Raw genomic sequence first — 25,364 nt, forward strand, 5'->3', positions numbered from 1 at the left:
AAGATAAAATCAGTAGCCTTTATTTAAAAATAAATAAACAAATAACCAAAGTATTGTGAGCGGTGTACTCTAGAAAACAGTCTGAAAACTGTAAACACTTTTATTTTTTTTATTTTAATTAAGTAGATTTAAGAAAAAGCACACACACTCCAAAATGCGTAGGTGCAAAGTACAAAATGAAATCAGTATGAGAAAAACATTACTCACAATGCTTTGCTTGGATGCCATGTTAATGAAAGACTGAAATATTTACGTTTATTTATCAGTTCGGATTTGGAGGACTGCACCTTTAAGTTTTGGACTATTGTGTTTGCCAAAGAGAGACCGGTGAACAATAAAGTTAGAAAAAACGGATGTGACAAAAAGGGATACAAAGGAAAAGAGAGAGAAAGAGAAAGAGCAGTTATACTCCTTGCATATACTTTTGTTTTGTGTAAACAACGCTGTGTTCCGATTGTGAAAATAAATAAAACCTCCATTACTGGAAACCTTGCATCGCCCTGAATCAAGTACAAAATTAGATTAACAACAGCGGAATATGGCAAATAGATGTCACAAATAATCCCACAGAGGAAGCGTATTTAACATAACTGTATTCAAATGGAGATGTTTTATTATTATTATTATTATTATTATTATTATTATTATTATTATTATTTATTTATTTATTTTTTTTTTTTTGATGTTTCCAGTACTGAAAAAGGTTACATAAATCTACGGATGTGAAGGGACTAAATGCATGTGTACCATATAGTATTTAAATATGTATTATGCATTTAAAAAACGAATATACGTTTTTTTTTTTTTTTTTATCCAGGTATTTTTCACGACAGGTACCCGGTTCTGGATTTTCTACCTGTGCCGATCTCTCTCTCTCTCTCTCTCTCTCTCTCTCTCTCTCTCTCTCTCTATGCATACATACACACACACACATACTTATTTCCATTCAGTTATTTCCAGTCCAATTTAAAATCCTATATAGTGTGTTAGTCATCATTCTCGATTGCTGATTCTGCTTATTATTTAGCAGACTTACTAATTATTTCAACAAAATCACTGGGGCTGCTTTAAAAAAGCTACTTTTCTAGTGAGGTGAAAAATGACTAATAGGGGTGTAATTACTGTCCCCTCTGAAACGGTTTACAAATCTACCAAATCACCATTGTCACAGTTGCAGATGGAGCAGAAATTACAGTTGCGCACCTACATCGGTAATTTGTAAAACCCTTCTGCTTTTAGGAGTCTTTTCAGAAGCAGTCAGGGTTGAAAATTGACATTATATACAGTACAAAACACATAAACATGAAACATTACACAAATTATGAAAGTATCCCTTTAATGTGAAAAAAAAGGTTTAAAAGGAAGGTTTTGAAAATATGGCCCAGTGTATCTGGCTGTGGTTTGAATGTTAATTAAGATACAAAAAGCAAATAAAAATATAATAACTATTTAAAAAAAAAAAGATTTGCTACGTAAAAAAAAACAAAAAACAACCTGCAGGAAAAAAAATACTATTCTGTAATGTTCAGTACCACCAAAAATATCACTTGCATACAACTAATTACAAAGACAAATGCACATGAGGTGGTGTTACTGTGACAACATTGTGGAATACAGTAATGAACAGTGTTTTGTTTTGTTTTTTTCCATTGGGGAAGTCAGTACCCTGTCTAATGAAATATGCAAAACAACTTTATCTTCTTTTGATTTGCATGGCAGGAGATTAAAATTCACAGAAATGTAGACAGGCACTAAAATAACAGGAACACAATGAATATTTTATACTTGCAGCGTTTAAGAAATAGACTCATATTGGTATGTTTCTGTGAGACACGACATCCACATGGCTGAATGCGTACGTTTACCATGTGGGCTCCAAATTAATTAACTTTTACAAAGGGATTTTTGGTTACTCGTAGCATTGCCGTGCACAGAGACATGATTTAATACTAGTGGGGCTTTTGCCTTTTCATTGTTGTTTTCCTTCACAACAGCAAAAGCTTACCAAGCTATTTATTATTTTCTTAACTAGTTAAATCCAAGCTCTTAGTGGGAAAAGCCTTAATCCAACCCATTTAAAACATCCTTTATATTTCCGTCACAGGCTTTGCCCTACAAAGAGTTTAATGGCACTATATCAAGCAGAAAGGATGATCTTTTTTTTGTTGTTGTCAGATTACTAGCAATCAAACTTAAAAGCAGAAGACCACCAACACTGTGAGCCCTATTGGAGACAGGAAGAGCTGCCAGTCTCTGCAAAGCCTCGACAACTACCTGAGAATGCAGCAAACACCTTTCCTGTCAGCTTTAAAACTGTGTTTATTATGAATAATATGTCTCTATTTTGTGCAAATGGAGATGATCATGAGGAATGTCAATAGTGTACAGCTGCATTTCACCCAACACAACTAGTGATTTACACATACTGTGGAGACCATTACGACTGCTCAGCTGGCAAAGCTAGACCCGCTAGTGTGAGTCGAATGCAGAATAGCAGGAAACAAACATTTTAGACACAGTGCAAGTAGCACGGCAGCTTTCAACAGCACAAAGCAATGTTTACCGCAGTACCAGTAATCAGTTTGTGCATTTCAGCAGTATTCATATCAAGAATTGTAATGTAATTCTTGATATGTATTTTTTGTATACAACTGTAAGTCGCATCTGCTAAGAAATAAATAATTCATAGGACACAGGACTCCCACATATACCCTACAGTGCTATGGGATTCTTTTAATGATATAAACAGTGGACTGATTACCCCTGCTGGCACCTAATAGCGCCGTAGCGGCTTAAAATATGATCTTACAAAAGTGATTTTTTAATTTTTAATTTTTATTTGGAATCGCCAATTGGTTTTTACCCTGTTTTCTACCCAATTTGAAATGACCAATTTTATGCCTAGCTCACCGCTGCAACCCCTGCGCTGACTCGGAGAGGGACTAAGACAATCACACTCGTCCTCTGAAATGTGTTCCGTCAGCCGTCCAGTTCTTTTCACTCTGCAGGTCCTACCTTCAGAGCTACAGTGTCTGAGGACCACGCAGCTCTGGGCCATTTGCAGGCAGGCCCGCAGGCGCCTGGCCAGTCTACAGGGGTCGCTGGTCCGTGGTGAGCCGAGGACACCCTGGCTGATCTAAGCCCTCCCCACCCCGGGCGTCGCTTGGCCAATTGTGGGCCGCCTCCTAAGAACCCCCGGTCACGGTCAGCAATGACATAGCCTGGATTGGAACCTGCGATCTCCAGGCTATCTGGCGCATCCTGCGCTCCATGCGGAGCACCTTTCCTGGATGCACCAATTGGGAGCCCAACAAATGGGTCTATTTTAAATGATAACAAATAGGATGCATCTAAATGCTGCTGTATAACGACTATTCAACCCATCCTTGTTATAGGATTTGCAATCATTCCAATTGGTTGTTTATATTATTATTTCTGATAGGTTTGTGTTAAAGTGCTTCGACTATAGTTGACTGTCACAGTTCTACTCTATGTAACATAGGCAAGATTAGTATCTTTATAGAAGAAAGTGATCTGCCTTTTGTTTTTTTTTACACTGCTGTGCAATAGATGGTGTCTGGCTAATCCAAACTATATTGCATATATCTAAGATCCTAAGCTCTAAATCAAAGTGCCTGAACACAGATTTGAACACAGATAATATTGCAATAGGAAACACTCCTCACTCTTTAAAAATAAGTACTGCATGTGTCTCTTTGAATGGTTAAAATACGCTTTTCAGGTACAGAAATGCTCCCAATTATTCTATTTTTCAGAACCGGCAGTGGAAATTCTGTTTCAGTAGAATTTAGCTAATTCCAGCAGTCTTTTACACTGGGGGAAAGCAAGTTCACAATGACTAATGTGTTTGTGCTTTACCCTTCCAGTTGAATTGGCTTTCATGATAATTACACTTCAAAATATTTGCAATATGAAGAGAAAAAAAAAAGTTGCTGCATCTATATACCCTGTTTCAATTAATTTTAATTGTGACATAGCTGCTGAAAACTGGAAATTAAAGACCCTAGTAACATTGTAACATAATCAACAGGCACTGGTAAGCATCTAGTGCAAATTTCACTTTATATCATGATTGCCATGCAGGCATAATTCATGATATAAAGCAGGTCATGATATAAACCAGGTTTCACGTTTGCCTGTGACAGCACATTACGAGCATGTGAAAAAAAGAAAGAAAACTAATGGTGGATTAAACAGAAGTGATTTAATATTGTACATTTAGTCGTTCTTTACATTTAAACACATGCATATAGTTTATTTGTGAATAAGACTATGCTAAAAAAAGAAAAATTTGGTGACAGTGGTGTTTTGTAACTGAACCGTATCTCGTTAAGACCGCCCACGCAACATTTAACATCCTGTGGTTACTTAGTAAAGCCCGGCCACAGTGCATTTGAAAGGCTGCACAAAACGTGACAATAAGTGGGTTTGTGAGAGGATATTAAGAGAGGTCATTTCTCAAAGAACCTATGGTGCATAGTGAGTGGTTTTTGAAAAATCGTGATAATTAGGGGTCTACCTAAATCATAATTGTCTGTACTGGCTTTTCTTTGACCTGTGCTGTACATTAGGGGGTGGGCCAAAGTTAGTGCTGCATTGTTTTGATTTAGGTTTCTAAAATATAGTTTTCAGCATTGGAGGTAAAATACTAGAAATGGACGACAAAGCAAAAAGAGTAAAGTATATTTCGGCTGATGATCGTGTCAAGATATTTCCCAAAGAAACTGTACATGTAGATGGAGGTAATTGTTTTGCACATCTTGTTACAGTAGCTCTCAAAAGTATTCACCCCCTTGGACTTTTCCACATTTTATTGTGTTACAACATGGAATCAAAATGGATTTAATTAGGAGTTTTTGCCACTGATCAACACAAAAAAGTCTATAATGTCAAAGTGAAAAATAAAATCTACAAATTGTTCTAAATTAATTACAAATATAAAACAGAAAATAATTGATTGCATAAGTATTCACCCCCTTGAGTCAATGTTTGGTAGAGGCACCTTTGGCAGCAATTACAGCCATGAGTCTATTTAAATAAGTCTCTACCAGCTTTGCACATCTGGACACTGCAATTTTTGCCCATTCTTCTTTGCAAAATTGCTCAAGCTCTGTCAAGTTGGATGGGGACCTTTGGTGAACAGCAATTTTCAACTCTTTCCACATATTCTCAATCTTCTTCCACTTGGTCTCAGAGTCTCCCACATGCCTTCCGGCAAACTAGCCGAGATTTGATATGAGTTTTTTTCAACAATGGCTATCTTTTTGCCACTCTCCCATGAAGGCCAGTTTTGTGAAGCACCCGGGCTATTGTTGCCGTATGCACAGTGTCTCCCAGCTCAGCCGTGGAAGACTGTAACTCCTTTAGAGTTGCCATAGGCCTCTTGGTGGCCTCCCTAAGTAGTGCCCTTCTCACCCAGATACTCCGTTTTTGAGGACGGCCTGTTCTAAACAGATTCACAATTGTGCCATATTCTCTCCATTTCTTAATAATGGACTTTACTGTGCTCCGGGGGATATTCAATGCCTTGGAAATGTTCTTATATCCTACCCCTGATTGGTACTTTTGAAGAACCTTGTTCCGGATTTGTTTTGAATGTTCCTTCGTCTTCATGATGTAGTTTTTGTTAGGAAATGTACTAACCAAATGTGGGACTTCCCAGAGGCAGGTGTATTTAACCTGAAATCATGTGAAACACCTTAATTGCACACAGGTGGACTCCATTCAACTCATTATGTGACTTCTAAAGACAATTGGTTGCACCAGAGCTTATTTAGGTGTGTCATAGCAAAGGGGGTGAATACTTATTATTATTATTATTATTTATTTCTTAGCAGACTTTATTTCTTAGAATACTTAAGCAATCAATTATTTTCTGTTTTATATTTGTAATTAATTTAGAACAATTTGTAGATTTTATTTTTCACTTCGACATTATGGCCTTTTTTGTGTTGATCAGTGGCAAAAACTCCTAATTAAATCAATTCTGATTCCATGTTGTAACACAATAAATTGTGGAAAAGTCCAAGGGGGGTGAATACTTTTGAGAGCAACTGTATCAAAGGGCTTCAACACCATTTAAAATGCTCCCTTTAATATTTCTACCAACATGCTGTAGAAATTTCACCACAGAGAAATTAAACTAGCATGTTCTAGGACTACAGAGAGTAAGGCCTCGTCTACACCAGGGACCAGAGCTAACCGGAGGGCCACTCGCGAGTCCCTAAAACACCCTTACATCATGGCTCGGCTGTAAAAAGTTGAATTCTTGGATTTTGTTAATAAACTTCCTATTTTGTCACATTGAGGCCGATATATTTTTAATCATCTCTGTGTTATTAATTAGCAGTTGCTTTGACCTCATTTACTGTTTTTTTTTTTTTTTTTAAACAAAACCAAAAATTAAACTATCTAATTAAGCTATGTAGGGTGGGCTTTTAAGTAAGGACTGCACACTGATCCCTTGTCTATCCCTTAGTAAGCAATCCTATACTGTTGAAATAACCTTAATAAGCATTTTTGCATGGATGCACCAGACCTGTAGACAGATGGTAACTTATTTAATAGCTACAGTGCAAAATAGCTATCTGACTTTGTAATAATAACCCTGTAGTAATATCTAGCAGGAGAAAGCTTAACAGTAAGTTACCAAATTTACACAGAAACAAATAAAAAAAAACATTTGATGCACATATCGGTTTAGAAGGAATAGCTGGCAGATTCAGTGGGGTTGCTTTATAACACAGGGCGGTTTAACGAAGGAGGACTGTGTTAATGGTGTGAGCTTCGTTGTACTTTTAAATGCAGTGTATGTTTCTTTAAATATTGTTAAGCTGAAGAATCTACATTGTTGGGAGAGGCCCTACAGCAACAGGTGCATGGAAAAGGTTACAGAACTAAAACCTGGGGAGCCAAAAGAGTACCGCTAGAGAAGAGAAATCCACTCAGTCGGAATTGATGGAAATGCAATATCAACCATCTGTGAACGCCAGTCCCTGTGTAGAGAAGGTATGCAGGGAAGAATATACTCTGTGGAATTGGTCTCTTCTTATGAAGACGTTGTACTGTGCATTTCTTTATACATGATATGATTGAGGGTTCCAACATGCTTCCTCTTTTTCATGTTTGTTTTTATCTTTCCAGTATTTCTTGTCATAAAGAAAAAAAAAACAAAAACAGAAAATCTGCTGGAGAAAAAAAAAGTGTCATTCATCTACATCTTCCAGGAACAATAGGCTTGAGCACTGTTATACTCTATCTATAACAAGTAGTGAGACAGAGACTTTTAAAGACAAATTCTTATACCTCAATAGCAAATCAGTGTTCACTGAAGTCTATTAGCCTTTTGCTATTGAGTTTTGCTGTTTAGGTAGCTAGACTTGGTATGAAATATCCAAGTAATCTTAAGGTATTTGTTTTTATTCTTTTTTAGATTCACTTTTTGCAATATTTTCTGTTTTATTTATCAAACCTTGGGAACTTTTTTAGAAGTTTAAAGCTCCCCGATAGAGCTCTCAAACATTCTTCCGTCTAAATCACACTGGTACACCAGAGTGTAACCATCAACCTGTCCCCCTGCAACACTCTGCCCATAGTGGGCATTAGAAACACATCAGTAAGTAAGTAAAAGGGACATTTAAACGTGTATTTCTTACATCCATGGTTACAGGATGTGATGACTGACACTATGCGATTCAAAATAACAGGTACCAAAATTTCATACCAGTACCAAGTTGCTCATTAATTTCCCTTTTACTTAAACAATTGCTGAAACAATTCAAGAGCATTTCCAAGGCATACTCAGCTTGGCTTGAGCACATATAACAACCTGAGCTTCACTTACTTCAAAGCAATGAAAAGTGCAGCATAACATTTTAGTCAACCACCTGCTACTTTGATGGTGTCAATAAGGTACTATAGATAAAATTGACAACTTGTTTTTCTCTCCCTGTGAACACAATCAGTCAGTTTGGCAACCGTTGAAGTAAAAAAAGCATCTTAATCCAAGTTTATTTTTATGCACTTATCTGCTCCCTATTTTACTGTATTTAATTCTGCACTTAACCCAATCTGTAGTATCTTGTATTTCACTTGCGCTCGTATCTAACCCTGATGTAACTATCAACACTGTTATCTGCTCTTGAACTGCCCCGATATTGTTACACAAGATATCACTTTTTTTTTTTTTTTTTTTACATACAATTACCCATTTATACAGTTGGGTTTTTACTAGAGCAATCTAGGTAAAGTACCTTGCTCAAGGGTACAGCAGCAGTGTCCCCCATCTGGGATTGAACCCATGACCCTCCGGGCAAGAGTCCAGAGCCCTAACCACTACTCCACACTGCTGCTGATATCAAATCATACTGTAAGGGCGACTTTATTTATGCTAATAAATAAATAATAAATTTACAAGAGCAAACAATGCAAATGTGGGATTTAATATTAAACACATTATGTTGATATCACATGCAGAAACACTGCAATTTTCAATTTCATTTCAAGGTTGTTTTTGAGCAATTACAGTGTCAGTATCTGCACTGGAAAGGTTGAATTCATTCACTGCGTGGTTACTCTAGTTATGATTGATGTTGCTTTACCAAATAGTAAACCAATTACTCATATGATGTAATGTCATTTTAAGAGGGTTATAATCACATTATTCTTGAACTTAGAGCCTTGATGAGCTCTAATAAAGATTTATAGCAGATTAAGAACCTTTACAGTACTAACAATGGATTGTATTCAGCGAACAGATATATAATACAGCATTTTCAAAAAAGAGATTTAGAAAATATATCAAGAACACATATGAACAGTGTAACAAAGCCTACCAGCTCAGGTTCGTCTGTGGCCTTTTAAAGTAGGCCCAGACACAGAACTGTAAGTTTTAGCGTGGCTGCACACTTTTATTACGTACAAAACCAAAATAAACAAACAAAAACCTAACGCCCCTCGGAGTACTAACTAAACTTTTGGCTTTCCTAAACTAAAGGGTTAGGACGGCTAAGACATTTTCCCAACAAAACCACTCTTTTTAATTCAAACCAGGCTGGTTTTCTTCTCCTAAACCAGACAAATAAGATGTTTCCCCGGTAACATACATTTTCTTCAGGTATAAACACACCATACCTTCATTGCTCTGCACGGAGCACTTCCTCTGTTACCAGCTCCCTGGTGGTCCTCTCCCTAATGGAGCTTCAAGCTCCTGTTTTATATCATGCTGTTCCCACTTACCACCAACTACCTCATTTGAGACCAGCCATATTCTCACATGTATTTTGGCAGGCTGGGGATTAACCCCATCCCTGTCAACCACCACCCAAAACACACATAAACCCACATTTTTTACAGGCAGGGATCTGCCCTGCCAAAACAGGTATAGGATTTTTCTACTTTAAATCGTAATCTAATTCCAGGATTGCTCTCAATGATAAACACTTTATAGGAAAATCATCATCATTCTTTGGTGTCGACCTGTCTCAGGAAACATTAAGGACTGAAAAACAAATTGCGAGTCATTTGTTGATGTGCTCTAAATGAGGGAGATCTAAATACCACTGCCATTAAAATCACCAAACTAGAACCCTCCCTGGAGTTTACCATTCCTCTAAAGAGATAAATATACACTGTATATCTTTGGTATACAGTCATATTTCAATCATCTAAATGACAGCATTTAGAGCTGATGCAGTTTTGATTGAATATAGCCCATTGCATAATATCTGCTGGTACTAATAATTATATTTAAGTGAATAACGTATTTTTACAAAGCAGATAATGTGTTTTTATTATTATAAAATGTGAGGTTACAACAAAGAAAGCGCACTTTTCATATAACAGCTACAACTAGAGGAAAATATGTAGAGATAACAGTCTCCCTTGCTAGCAAAATATCCACTTGTAAGGCAGTTCTATTCTTGCACACTCGATGCACCTTGTAGTTATCACCTAAATATTTGTAAAGGTTAAAATAAAGTACAGATTAAAAGGTCTTCCCCTTTTTAATATTTCTGTTTAGCTACCACAGAGCTGGACATTTATAACCTCATACTGCTGCAAGTAGTGGCAGGAGCACCTACGTGACAAAAAGCTACTAACAACCAAACGAGCAAGATGGGCTGAATGGCCTCCTCTCGTTTGTAAACTTTCTTATGTTCTTATGTTCTTAATGACAGAATGGCAAGCAGGTAAAATGACTCTTTAGGAATGTACAGTAATCAAACCGAACAATACAATCTGTTATCTTATTGGGTTGGTATACAGCTTTTGATATGCTTAGGCATGTCACTTTTCATGAGTTGATTATTCATTCGTGTAATACAACAGGGAATACAATTTCCTATGCTATTGCACTAGAATTCTTGACACTTTTTGCAAAGTTTTGCTGTTCTGTAACATCAAAGTGTGGTTGATCTTTGCTTACAGTTATTTATCCATAACTTCACTCAATCATAGACTTGTGAGAAAACAAGTCAAACATGTTGGTTAGTGCCTTCATTAGAGTAATGTGTATGTGTGTATGGTTGTGGATATCTCTTTGAAGGTAAGGTTTAAGAATTGTCTTCTTACCCCCACTTGAGGAGAGTTGTGGCCCGGCGCAGGGTCTCAGCAGGTATGTGTTGGGAGAGAACTCGTCAGGATTGGAGTCCAGGATGGGACGGGAGGCGTTGCTGTCTAGTAATCGCATCTGGCAATCTCTAACGGCAACTGGTGAAGGATGATGGGAGCCAATGGGCGGTGGGGCAGGAGGGAGGAGGCTGGACGAGGGTGTGGGTGGAATGGGGCGACCTGGGGAATGGATAGAGGGTTTACAGGTTACTCATGAATGGCATGTTCTACATGCAGGAGCTTTGAAAGGCACAATAAGCACCACAACCTGACATCGTATTATACAGCCAAATCTGCTTCTTATGACCACTTACTACACAGTGAACTTTACAAACAGGTATGATCAAAAATCCAGAGTATCATTATTATATAGACAGGCAGTCCTTCTACACAGGTGCTTTTAAATCCAGCTCGGACTGTTAATAGTGATGCATTTTATGATACATTTTTACTTTCTGTTACTGCAGTTCTTTTAAAAATAGTATGTTTCTAAATACCAACATATACATAGCATAAGATTTTTAGCAGAAGAGTTACTGGTACATACATAACCACGGTGTCTTGGAATGCATAGCCATTACCAATGGCTTTTGTCCAACCTAGAGTATGTGTTGTGGATAAATCCCATTGCTTAAGGCTATTACTATTGTGTTTTTTTTTATATGGCCAATAAGATTGCTGCTTCATATACAAAACATAAGAAAGCCAGTAGCTGATGGATCTTAAATGGATCTGTTAAGTCAGGTCTTCAGCATCAACAACATGGCTAGGTAACCCATTCCCATACCATCAGCACTCTCTGTATAAAGACATTTCTGTTTGTATTTGGTTTACCTTAGCTTAAAATATTAATGTCTGAAAAGTTAAGCCCTAATTACAAAGTGTTACTTAAAGAGTAAAATAAAAGCCACTTCATAAAAAGCTGTCTGGTAGTCACAAAGACTGCTGTTCACCGTTAAAGACTGCCATTGTTGTTTTTGCTTCCTTAATATCAAACTACAGTATTCATAAACAGACTTAAAAAAAACAAAAAAAAAAACATTTAAATAGAGATACATCTTTGCAAAACCATTTTGTGACAGTACTGATTAACATTTTACCTTGTATGCGTTAAGAAAGAAAATTAATCTTAATACTTCCATGCACTCTATCAACACAATCATAGCAATTCTCCATGACCTAGTGTCAAATAATTCAAATTTCCACCAGAAAGAGGCTCTGAATACTGCTTTAAAACTGTAACGTGATGGCAAGCACATTTTCCTAACCTTGGACGCCCATTTTATGTGCCTACCCTTATATTATAAGACACCACTTTTTTTATTTCCTGAAGAGGCTCTCAAAGCCATTAGGCTCACATTTCAGTAGCCTTTTAATCAGAATAGCTGCATCCTGTTGCACTGTTAACAGCCCCTCTATGAGCGGGATAGCTTGCTAAGTGTCAAAAATTGTAAAGTACCACCACCTGATGCTTCACTTATATCTAATGGGGTGTTTATTGAGTGTGTCACCCCATTCACCCCACTTATATCCCTCAACAGACAATGGACTCATCAAATCAAAGCCACACGTTTTAATAAGCAAGCCATTTCACAAGTTGGGTGGTACCACACAATGCTGTCCATTTTATAGGAACATCCGAGGATGGGACATGTATTCACTTATTATCAATAACACTGTTTGGTCACTAAATAACTTAACATTCCTGAATAGATACTCGGCCCATCTTGAAATACATGCAAACGATTTAAATGTGCTATCTGTTGAACATGTTACCATGAGTTTTGTTCAGATAGTGTCAATGCAGAACAATTAGGTGGACATTTCTTTCTTCACTTTACACAACAAAATCGGGCCTGACAATACTAGTAAGAAATGTAGAAGTCCTCAGTTAAGGTCTGTACATGGACCGAACATTAAAGGAATTAAAACAAAAGCTCATGCAACGAGAAACACAAACCGTTTAGCTGTTTTTATTCAGATTTCATGATGGAGTGTTTAAAGCAGTCATTCTAACTCGTTTCCACTTGTTGATGGCATCTAACACCCCCCCCCCCCCCCCCCCCCAAAAGCAGATGGTGGCCAAGCAATGGGCAAATGTCCCTTCAGACACATTTCTGATATACAGCCAGAAGGGGTGTTTCAAACACAGCAGTGTAGTCTAGCGAAGGAAGGGTTCTATCGGGATCTTCCAAAACACAAGCTACACTCAAGTTTTACATGACTGTTCCAAAGGAAGTTTGAATGGATTTTTGGATTTTAATCTCTGCCCTGGGATTCAGGCTTTTTCTCTGCAGTGTGTAGCACATTTAATACCGGTTTTAATAGACTCCCTTCTCTTGTATTCTGTTCAACAGCTTGTAAAACCACTCAGTTGGTCCTTTGTGATACTGGGCATCATCATAATGATAAGCCCTGACTATATGTTATAATCACACATTCTGTTACTATGAGTGTTTCACATTTTAATTTGACTCCACTGCTATTTAACCTAAAATGGCTTTTTCAACACAACTGAATCAGGGGAAATGGGTTCAATATAGAGAATATTTCAGCTGTTCACCTAAATTCACCATACTTTCTGCAAAGATTACGCTCATTTGTTTAAGCTTAATTTATGGTGTTGTCTGTTTACTAACAGTTGTTCATGGTTAGCTATTAGAAAGGTTTTCGCACATTCAGATAAAGCCTTAGCCTTCTCACATAGTAATTTAATTCTGTTTCGATGACTGAGTTGATAAACCCTCCCCACTCTAGCATTTTGTGTCTTTTATTTCCTCCTAATATGTCACTTAAAATGTCAAAAGCTTAACTACTGTTTGTAAAATAATATACAGTTATATTATTAGTTATATTACAATAAAATACCATTTATTTATCATAAAATCATAATACTAACGAAATAATAAGGTCAAAAATGCATTAGACAAAACATTTCTTATAAATGACTTGAGAACCCAGACTTAATACAAATTATATATATATATATATATATATATATATATATATATATATATATATATATATATATATATATATATATACACACACACACACACACACACACCTGACGGTCTCGTAGTTTATAACATCACATTAACCCTAGATGGAATTATTTTCCTGTAACTCACTGAATCTATTATACTATATATATATTGTGAATTAATATGTATTTGCATATGAAATAAAACTTTTCCTGTTTATAATAAATTCAACACTTCACTGTTCCAAGAAATAAAATAAAGAAAGGTTATACAAATAAAATGTCAGTTTGAACTGGCACATCTCTTCTCAGTTTATATTCACTTTTCTCCTTTATCAGCAATATGAACTGTTCAGAGAAAGCAGGATCATGTGATTGTATTTTAATTAAAGTGCCACAAACAGTACAACCTAGGCAGTACATGTAGGTGGGAAATATCACACCTTGAGTAATGAACAAGTGAAAATTTGATGTGTAATTAGTAACTGGAAAGCTTGTTCGAATTACCTTGCAGGAATGTTAAACCCATTTCCAACAATAAGTACTAATGTTTCCGGCATTTTTCTACAATTTCTAGACCTGTGGTATATGTGGGTCATTCCAGCTGAAGTGGACCAACAGGGGTTACTCAGCCTCTTTTGTCAATGATTAAAGTCCTTAAAACAAGATTTAAAATCATACTAACATTTAAAATCATAACAACATTTCACTTTTCTCCAGGACATCCCCACAATTAGGTCAAAGAACATCACATGCATGGACAGGCACCATTTTTGATGAAAAAAGATCAGATTCCCTGAGTACTGTGTGTTCTTCCATGGTCTGTGTACACTATCAGACATGTTTTATTGTCTAGTTGGTTTACTAAAGCTAGTTTGAGCTGCAGGCACACAAACTGCCTTCCTCCATGAAACCTCCTTGCCCCTCTGTCACTATGAAAAAACAGCATGCGACAGCAGGTTAGAAATATCATTAGCAAACAGGAAAGGAAAGTAAAAGTGGAACAGTGTGATTTTCAAATGGTACTTTTATTATCGATAAGGTTCAATATTAAATATATATGAGGTAAGAAGGCTACACCATCTAGAGTAAAAAAAAAAAAAAACCCTGAAAATTAATAGATTTGTTCCTTAATGCTTATCAGCCCTCTTGAAACATTATACAATACCAGTATCAATTCAAATGTGTGGCTTGAATGCATTCGTATAATTACATTCAGGAAACCAACCTATATTAAAAAACGATACACGTGTTCCATTTACATTTCTATAACCTGATGAAACAGTGTTAAATAAGCAATCCTACAGATATAGCACTGTGTCTGTCAAAGAGGCTTGTTCCAGCTGTGTGCATGCATGTGTATGTCTGAGGAACCGAGCACTCATTACAGGAGAACACAGTCTAATCAAACGTCTCTTTAAATGACAGCGTGCCCCCCCAACAAATTAACAAGAACAGTTTCCGAATCTCCGATGCTGTCAAACGGGACTTGTTGACCAATTTATCTTCCTACCAACCATCTCTGCTGCTTGTCAATCAATAAGTGAAACATTTGGTGCCGTTTCTCTATCTCTACCCCTCACTGCCTTCTACCCAAGCAATTTACTAGGAGTCAATCAACGTCAGGGTAGACCTTCTTTAAACAGAACAGGAACAAAAGAATAAAACGAGGTACAATATGTGAATTAATTACAATTCCCTACCCTTGGATTGCATCGAGAGGCTGCAAAGCTTCTCACATTACAATTAAATGAAAATATGCAGAGCAGAGAATATAACTAGATCAGGGGGAAGTGTTACGTGTGTGGGTCGTCACTAAATAATAATGAGGCAGACACAGAGCAGTGGGTGTTGACATGCCGCACACGTAACACTGTCCCCTGTTATACTTGGTGTCAGAGTGGGATAGTGCCCCTGGAGACTCAGAACAGAACTGCAGGTTTAAAAAAAAATAAGGCATTAAAGGAGGAGGAGGAGGTGAGGGGACCACCTCCACCACATTCCTCCCTGCCAGAATACATGTAAGAATGTGGCTGGAGCCTTAATTCAATGATTGATGGTTAATTAGGCTCCAGCCACATGGTATATAGGAGAGGAGAAATCCTTTGTCTGGGAGTAGGGAGTTGGTGAGTGTTTGTTTAACATGTATTTGGATCAGTGAAGAAAATGCCCAGCCAGACATTAGTGTTTTGTTTAAAGTGTTTTGTTTAAACACTTTCTTGTCTTCAAAGCTGTAACAGGGTAGCGTCACTGGGAAGGCTGTTTCTGTCAGGGAGAGAGACTCAGAGGCGAGAAGCTGCAAGTTTAAAGCATTATTGCGCACGTTTATTAACAAAAAGGAACAAAAAACACTAAACAAAACAGTGCAGTGGCCAAAACCTACACCAACACTAACCTTACGAACACATGTGATTACCCTTTTTATACACCTGTGGCTGGAGCCTCTTTAACCATTAATCATTCAATTAAGGCTCCAGCCACATTCCCACGTGTTTTCTGGTAGGGAGAAATTTACCCCCCTCCCTGCCAACCCAATATTCCCCACACACACCCACACTTCTGCCCTGCCACAAAAGCAAACAAATGTAACTCATGGAATCCAACCATTGACAGCTGGGCTCAATTTTAAATATGGCACCGCTATCTTTAGAGCAGGTTTTGAAAAGCACCAACTAACAAAAACATGCAATAACTGTGATAAAAAAATAAAAAAAAAAGCCACAGCGATAAAGCCATAAATAAAATGTAATCCTGGGGTAAGTTTCTTATACCTATAACACCTGTAAAACTCAACTCTTTCCTTCTGAACAATATAGAACTCTGTCTTTAATGCACTTTAACTTGCACTTATCTGCTCCCTATTTTACTGTATTTAATCCTGCACTTAATCTAATCTGTAGTATCCTGTATTTCACTTGCACTCGTATCTAACCCTGATGTAACTATCAACAATGTTATCTGCTCTTGAACTGCCCCGATACTAAATAGTACTGTGTTTTGTATTTGCTCTTATAAGGACTGAAGTCATTGTATCTTGCTCTTAATTGTACTGTAATTATACAGTACATATGTATTTTACTTTGTATAAAACTGTAAGTCACCCTGGGTAAGGGCGTCTGCTAAGAAATAAATAATAATATGCTGTATATTTTACCTCAAAACTGAAAGAAAAATACATAAAAGGGGCATTTCTACCCAAACAGAATTCCAGGACCATTGTAAGTCAATTAACACACCTTTAAAACTGAAAAATTTAAGTAGGCCTACTTAATATATATTGTAAGTAACGCTGATAATTTAAACTAACTTCTGTAATTCTTTCACATAGTCTAACTTTTTCTGATACTATAGAATAGCGTACATGTTGGTGCCTAATATTTAACTATGCCATTTCGTAGAGGGACTCTGTCCAGTAAGAATGCATGGGTGAATGTATATTGTGTCCCAACATGGAGGACTGGGCAAGACTGGATGGCTTTACTTTCAGACACTGTTCAAACTGAAGAAAATTCAGAAGACATGAAACATTAATACAAATAGCTAATTAAGCACTGGAAAACGGATTACAATTTAAAACCTAATATACCTAACCTCAAAGAAACAATACCAGATACTTAAAACAGCAAAGCTAATCATTTGAGATATACAAGAGTACAAGTGTGTTTTTATAGTAGTTATTTTAAACACCTAAATTAACGATTGTATTTTCAATAACACTTTACAGCTATTATTTATTAACTCTAATGAAAATACAAAAATGATGAGGAACAATTAAAATGTTAAATTATGTTAATTAGAAAAAGAATAATGGTTGCCTTTGATGGCCAGCAGCAATTAACAGACTTAATTTCCTCTCTAATTAAGCTGGAGGGCATTTAAGCTATTGTAATTTATTTTCCTAAATTTTTAAGGTCATTAGAAATTGCTTTTTGTTATTAAAACAAGGTTTGGTGGCGAGGGTCATAACTAAAAGCATGTATCTATTGAATACTATGTACTGGTAATTTGAATCTCCTTTAAAAATGCTCCACCTCTTTAAATCAATTGAGCTTTACTCCTGTACAATCTTACCTTCTATCTATTACATTAAATTACATTACAGTACGTACTGTACAATACAATACAATGCAATAGAATCCTGTTAATGTTATGCTGTACAGCGCTTTTATGATCACACATTATTATTGATGTTAACAAGATTTAGATGTGTAATTAAGCTACAGAACCCTAGAAACTGATTTATATTTTCCACTGGTAAGCCTTGATTACAAGAAAGATGTAAATGTTATTTAAGATAAACTGGATTCCATCTCATATCAGACTGCATCTGGCAACCTGGTCTCAGTATGCAACGTTATACAGTCAGCACAAACATATCCGACTCTATACAATTTTGACTTCAGTGGGGGTTAAAAGAGTTTGACGTATATTTATCTGATTATTTCATTTTGGCCCGTTCCAACGCTGGTCCATTTTTCTGGGAACACAAAAAAGATACAATGTCAAAAATACATTGCTGAAAGGCCTGTGTTTTAAAATAAGTAGGCTTCTATTTAGATGTATTGTAGTTGGTTTTGTTTGCACGGTACTATATTTATTTATTTATTATTTATTTCTTAGCAGACGTCGTTATCCAGAGCGACTTACAATTGTAGTATATATTTTCAGCAGAAGTAGTATTTGATTCTGAAAATATCACTCAACAAAAATGTTACCTATGCACAGAACTGCATAAAAAGCAAAAGCCAACACAATTTAGCAAAAGATTAAAAAAAAGAAGAAAAAAAACCCAGCAACACAGTTTCCACAATTAAAACAGTATCCAAAGTCAGTATTCAAAATTGCAGAATATAGGCTAGTGCTCGACAAGGCCCTAATTTCACAGTTCATTTGCAAATGAAAATGCACAAAAGCAACTAAAGATCACAGATTTTTTTTTTTTAAATCTTCACAGTATCTAATGCACAATAAAGACAGACTGATTTGCGGCTGTGATGGATAATCAAATAAATTGTAACATTAAAGAGATGGGCTTTGTATTAGAAAACTGGTGACAGAGTTGGAAATCTCGTGTGACCGGTAAGTGCATTAATTTTTAACATACATAATGGGGATTGATCTGTTTCTTAATACATGGATGGTAAAACACGACTGACGTGTATCTGAGTGTTGTGTATCCGAGTGCTCACTGTATAGCAATTTACTGTAAATATAATATTAGACAGATAATGATAAAGGAAGCAAGCCAATAGGGTGTGTTGGAGAACAGTCTGGTTACTTCAAGCATGTGTGTTAAAAACCTGTTTTTCTGCTTTAAAGAAAGTTTTAACCCATAAGGAAGAGAAACAGATTTCAGAATATATTCTGAGATGCATCCAGTATTCAAAATCGATTGTTGAAAGATTCCAGTTCTACACTGTGGTACTGGAAAAATATTTCTGTCAAATCATGACAAAATGAGAGTGCTGAACTCACAGTTGCATTGCTCAATAAAGTTTACAAATATATAACTGCACTTATAAATACTTTTCCCCCTTATTCCATCTGAGACACTGTAGTTTTTTGTTTTTTTTTTGCTTACCATGCTAAATAATTTAACTGCAAATCACTTAATGCTAACACAGTCTGAATCAGAGGAAACTGTGTAAGAAACAGTTACCAGGATCAATCGGGTATCTTCGATTACAAATCACAATTTACAGGAAAGCAGGGCGCCCAAACAGGAACACCTGAGCCCGAAATAATAAGATCTTTTTTTTTTCACAATCAACGGACGTGATTCAACTCTTAAAAATGTATGGGTAATGAATGCTCCTTTTACGTTTGGTATTTTACTAGTGTTGTCCATCTGTCCACCACCAAACAAGTGGCCAAAAACTGGAAACAGGGACAGCTTGAAATCATTCATCTGGAAAGTGACAAATTACTACTACAAGGATGGTCATTCATCATCCAATGTTTTTCCCTCCATTCTTTCAATCCTCATTTTTTTCTCTACAGATTCAAACTTTATTGCTCATTTCTTTGCCATGACCAATCATTTAAATCTTCCGAGCTTGTGCCTATTTCATTTTTGAAGAGTGCAGATCATTCAAGGGGTATTAAAGCCTATTACACAGGATACGGCTTGAGTTATTATTGCACACGCAAACAGTTATTTATCTGTGCATTACAACCCAAACCAAGGCTGGGAAACACTCATTCATTCACGAATCACGATTGCTGTAAATAAATGGCCATTGTAATGGGTGTTTGCATTAAGGTTTATGCTAACATCCGAGTCAAAAAAGAAAAGATGACGTGGGTTTAATAACCAAGAAACAGAAGGTAATTATATATCTATATGCATCTTCCAGAAATTATTAAAACAAATTATAGTTCTGTTGTTACTTTACATAACCAATATATTTCATACTTGTTTATATCCATAACTATAAGTGGTCAATTCAGAAATCCTAAAACAAATGTTTAGACTGAAAGTTTTTCTCAATGTCTTCTTGAAGGCATAAAAAAAAGATCTCCTTCTTTCTCTGTTTTTGTGTAGTATAGATCATTGCATATCAGGCTTACTGACTAAAACATCTTTTTTTCAACCATTTCTAAAAGTTTAATTTAAAGGTGGTGTAAAAAAAGGCCCAGTAGGGCTGTGTAGCTGTAATTTCTGCTCCCTCTTCTGTATGTATAGAGATATTTTATTTACTCAGTTCCCACAATTAAAGAAGGGGGCAGAAAGTCCAGTTGCACATCCACTACCAGTTATTTCTAAAACCACCTCACTTCAGAAATGATCTTTTAGAAGGGATGGAAGGGGCATTTTTACCGACAGCATACAGCTTATATATGCAACACCGGCGCACAGGATTAAAAATGAACAAACAGCTTTCGCAAATATTGGAAAACTGTACAGGAGGTACTGCACCTTACTTTCACTTACTGAGCAATCCCATGCACTGCTACAAGTAAGAATATCACAAGTGGGATAAGGCTTTGGCTTGACTAAGACAGGCTGTAATGCAGGTTCCGATTATGCATGCTTTCAACTTTGTGACCCATGAATAATTATGTAGAATAATTATACAACACGTCCACTTTCTTCTTTCACTCATACTTAGTGCAGCACTAGTGATGTTTTAGAAAGAAAAAAAAAACGAAACCATAAGCCATTTTTAATTAAAAGTTAGATTTTTCAAAGCTTAAAACAGCCAATCAAAAAAAATAACTTTGATGTTAAACATCAGACAGCAGAAGAATTTTTTTTTTTTTTTTTGTGCCTGGAATAGTATCCCTTGTCTGAGCTCTAATTTAGCCTATATAAAACAACTTTAAAAATTCATAATACCGTCTTTGAATGTCTATGCTTTGGAAAATATTACCATTTAAAAGTAATCTTTGACTTTACACCTGGGACCAAGGAAAGCAAGAGAATATTCAGACATACCTGTCACAGATTATGCAATATAACCTATATAAAATGTACATCGAGGTAAACACTATTTATTACAAAAAAACAAATAAATACAAATACATGCAACTGTACATATACTGGTCAAAAAAACTGAAACAACTCTGATATTGTCTTAAAAGTATGTACCACCTATGAACATCTTTTGTAAATGCTCCCTGTTGCAAATCAGCTCTACGGAGGGCCAGCCAGCAGAAATGGGAGACTTGTAAAATAGGGCACTCTGTTGGGAGATGCATCCTCCATTGTACAAATTAAAGGCGTTTTACAAGCACTTTGTCAAAGTCCAATAGTCATTGCAACAATACTCTTTCATAGGCCTTTGCTGTTTATGCACTGTATTTTAAAACTGCTTGACATTTTACATTTGTTTAAAATTAATGTTTAAAATGTAATTTATATGATAATGGCTTGCAACCGCAAATCCACTTCCGTCCATCTGAAACATTCTCGCTTCACAATTACTCCACAAATCACGGAACGTGCCGTTAGTCATCTACCAGATTCTGAGTCTGACTGTCACTTTACTGACTCGTCCACTATTCGGTGCTACCCCTCGTTTTTTAGACAGGTACATGAGACAGCTACAAAACAGAGAAAAAAAGAGAGATTGTACATAGTAATTTATCCACAAAATAAACAACAATGACAGTAATCTTTGTAGTTACAAATGACACTAAGATTTACATCAAACTATCCAGCTGACACAATATAAACTATATGTATAAAAAGCAAGCTCTAATACATGCCTTCAGGACCTGCAGAGAGATAAATCCAATCTGGTGTGATATATCAGATTATATTTCAGTTGAATACATGTGATCATAATCTTGACTGACAGTTGATCATGTGATCTGGGTTACTTTATGTACTTCCTTATAAGCATCTAATATTAAAATACTGGAAAGGTTTTAAGGTACCCACCATGAGTGAATAGCTATGGGCTATTCTAAGGAACATACATTGCTGCAGGTTTTCATCTCCATATTACAATCACCTTCTGTTTAATTATATAACACCTTTCATTGCAAAGTTATAAGTAGGACATATACAGTATATATACCGTAGAAACATTTTACAACAGTAGTTTTAAAAGTTTTAAATGTAGTAGTAAAAGTACCACCTTCCTAAATGTGGAATTCAATTCCAAACAGTTTTAGACCAGAAAGGGAGGTGTAATGAATAATTAATCTTATCAAGCACACCGTTTCCACAGATAAATAGTTTACCCCTTATCATGCATATTTATACCCAACTTTTCACACCACTGCATCAGACTTCGATTAAGATGGAAATTATGAATATTTAAATAAGGAAGCGATAACAGATTTAATAGTTCTTACTGGGAGATGATGTTAGATTGCAAAAAATCTGTTTAGCTCACAAATGAAATGAGTTTAGTGGTCTCAGCTCAAGCTGCTGCAGTAGACCAAGCTCATACTGCACATCACAGGGAAATAATTCAAGATGTCTTTGACTATTAATAAGAACTAAGAATTCACAATCTATCTAGGACATGGGAGATGCACGGTGAAAGGACGTGAGGGTGATGGAACATTGCTGTCAGTTCCAGTCGAGTGACCCCAGAGCAGTCTTTACTTTTCAGCTTCCCTTACTTGTTAGATATATTGGAGTTACTTAGAAACTACTTAAGCCAGTATTATTTCAATAGAGATATATTTTCTTGGCCATAAAAATATCCTTAAACTAAAATAAAAACTGTGTAAATGCCCCTTAATTGTAGCCATAATTCTTGTGTCATAAGATTTCATAATATATTATAAAGTAGGGGATGTGGAGCTGGGAGGGGGGGGAGCATATGACAGAGGGGCCATGGCCCCCCACTTTTAAAAGCATGTTAACACATAACCCAGACTTTACATTTTGGGAGACTGCGGGTCTGTACATATTGTTTGTATTTCTGAAATAAACTTGTGTGTGTCTGTATTATAATTAGGTTTGTTTTTTCAACTATAAAAAATGGCTAATTTCACAGCCTAAAACTAGGTACTTCAAGGCATTTTACGATTAAACATAATGTTACTTAAAAGCAGAAAAAATAGCGATATCACATTCATAATAATCACACAACAAATGTTCCTAAATATTTAAATGCTTACCTGAAAAACAGTAAATTGTAGAATATTTTTTTATGTCCATCTTGTAAATAAAGTAATACAAACAAATGTTGTTTATTGTTATAAAAGTTCTTATTTAAAACAGGTCTAGATAAAAAGTCCCCATTTCAATGTGTGCTGCCCGAGCAGTAATGCAATTCCAGTTGATGTTATCTTCGATTTGTAAATGTAAATCTACATTATTTCTTTATAACTTACATTTAAGTTTCGGTTTAGTTTTCTTATTTGAGCGCGGGGCGGGGACGTTGTTCACAGAAGTTCAGTGGCAGATGGACAGACAGGCTTTCAGTGTGCACAGCCTTTACTTTTGCTGCGAGATAACATTTTTTTCAGCGCAAGAAATACATTACTTCTAAAACAGGAAATATACAGAGAACTTAGATAATTAAAGAATGGAAAAATGGAAGCTTTAGAAGGCGATAATATTGTGGATGAGGCAGTGAACATTTTTAGTTCACCGCCACCACAAAATAAAATAAAACAAGGCAACATATTAAATTATTTCTGCAGGAGCAAAGCAAAAACACTGACAACTTTAAACGCAGTGGCTTTGATAAGCATGCACAAAGACAGAACTAACACCGTGAACGCTGGAAAAAATAAAGACGTGTTTATAACAAAGAATGAGTGCAGAGAAGCCGACTTTGGGTGTGATAGCGAATGTTTCATTGTCACCTTGTAACACTGCAGAAGACTGTTGAAACATGTTGAAACATGTGTTACCATTTCATGTAATTTGTGTCTGAAGCAGTAAATAGCTGTAGAACTTTCAAAACAAAAATAGCTTTTGGTAGGCTATTAAAGCTAAACAAATACTTTGTAGACAGCTGTTTAATATTCTTTATCAATACATTCTTTATCAATGTAAATGCTGTATATGGTCATATATGGACTCAATGCCCACCATTCAGATAACAACTCAATATTATTATTATTATTATTATTATTATTATTATTATTATTATTATTAGTAGTAGTAGTAGTCGTAGTAGTAGTCGTAGTAGCCGTAGTATTATTTGTGGTACTAGTAGTATTGTTGTTGTTACACACTTTAAATAACTAGTAGACTATAGATATATAACCTGCTTCAATATTTGATAGCTGTTATATTGCATTAATTTATCCATAGAATAAATACTGCATTAAAATTACATGATAGTAATGTTATCTACTGTATAGGGGAAAAAAACAAGTTTGGCAATGAGACAAAGGCATGACTATTTTTTTCTGTTGTAAAAGCAGCCATTAAACTGACCTTTATGCAAGTACAAGCTCAGTCTCTTGCATGAAGTAGCCTTTTACATCTTACGTTGATATATCAGCACCTGTTATCAACCAGCTTTCTGTTCCAGGCCTTTTTAACGTTTGAAACCCAAATATCTTCTTGCACTTTTATTTTTACAAGCTTAAAAATGTATTTCGTCCTTTAAAGCTGTAATATAATTTTAATGTATGAAATTTAGTCCGGGGGTGGGGTGGGGTGTGTGTGTGTGTGTTCACACCAACACCCCCACCCCCACACACCGCCCACCCCCCATCCCTTCACCCCCGGGCCTTGGCCCCCCCACTATTAGAAAGGCCTTGGTGCCATTGATTGAAAGGTGGTATAAATAACTGCAGTGTACAAAAAAGATTTTTTTTTGGATGTACACAAAAGGTTTAAAGAATTTAAAAAAACTATTTATTTAAGGACGTTTCTGATAAAAGCCCTTCCATAGCACATATGTATGTGTGTGCGTGTGTGCTTTTTTGAAAGAGTGCTTCCCATACAGTGTACATTCCATATGAACATATTCTAAAAATCTTAGTAAAACATAAAAAAATGAGAAATAAATAAATAAATAAATAAATAAATAAATAAATAAATAAATAATAATAATAATAATAATAATAATAATAATAATACATTTTTGGATTGGCAGGCTTGCATTGTAAATTCAATATTTATTAAATAAAAAGACAGTATATTTCTTAATGCATTCATCTTTACTGTATGTATTTTTTCCCCATTATTATCTCTTTCCTGAACTTCACATCCATTTGCTATCCTTCAGCAAATTATTCCAATTTCAGCAAAACACATGTCTCCATAATCTGAAAAGCAGGCAGTAAAAACTTACAGCACATTCAACTTCAAACGGTCTACCTT

At 35.8% G+C, this 25,364-nt stretch overlaps 1 protein-coding gene across 3 annotated transcripts in view; it reads right to left on the reverse strand.

Annotated features, from left to right (window-relative positions):
- The window catches only part of LOC117431500 (teneurin-2), a 414,128-nt gene that overhangs the window by 125,671 nt on the left and 263,093 nt on the right, over positions 1–25,364 (reverse strand). For all 3 annotated transcript variants that reach the window (XM_058996098.1, XM_058996097.1, XM_058996099.1), the window contains one exon: positions 10,594–10,812. In XM_058996098.1, coding sequence (XP_058852081.1) covers positions 10,594–10,812 — 219 coding nt within the window. The remainder of the gene's footprint in view (positions 1–10,593; positions 10,813–25,364) is intronic.

This window comes from Acipenser ruthenus, chromosome 22 (genome assembly GCF_902713425.1).
Source record: "Acipenser ruthenus chromosome 22, fAciRut3.2 maternal haplotype, whole genome shotgun sequence".
Lineage (NCBI taxonomy): Eukaryota > Metazoa > Chordata > Actinopteri > Acipenseriformes > Acipenseridae > Acipenser > Acipenser ruthenus.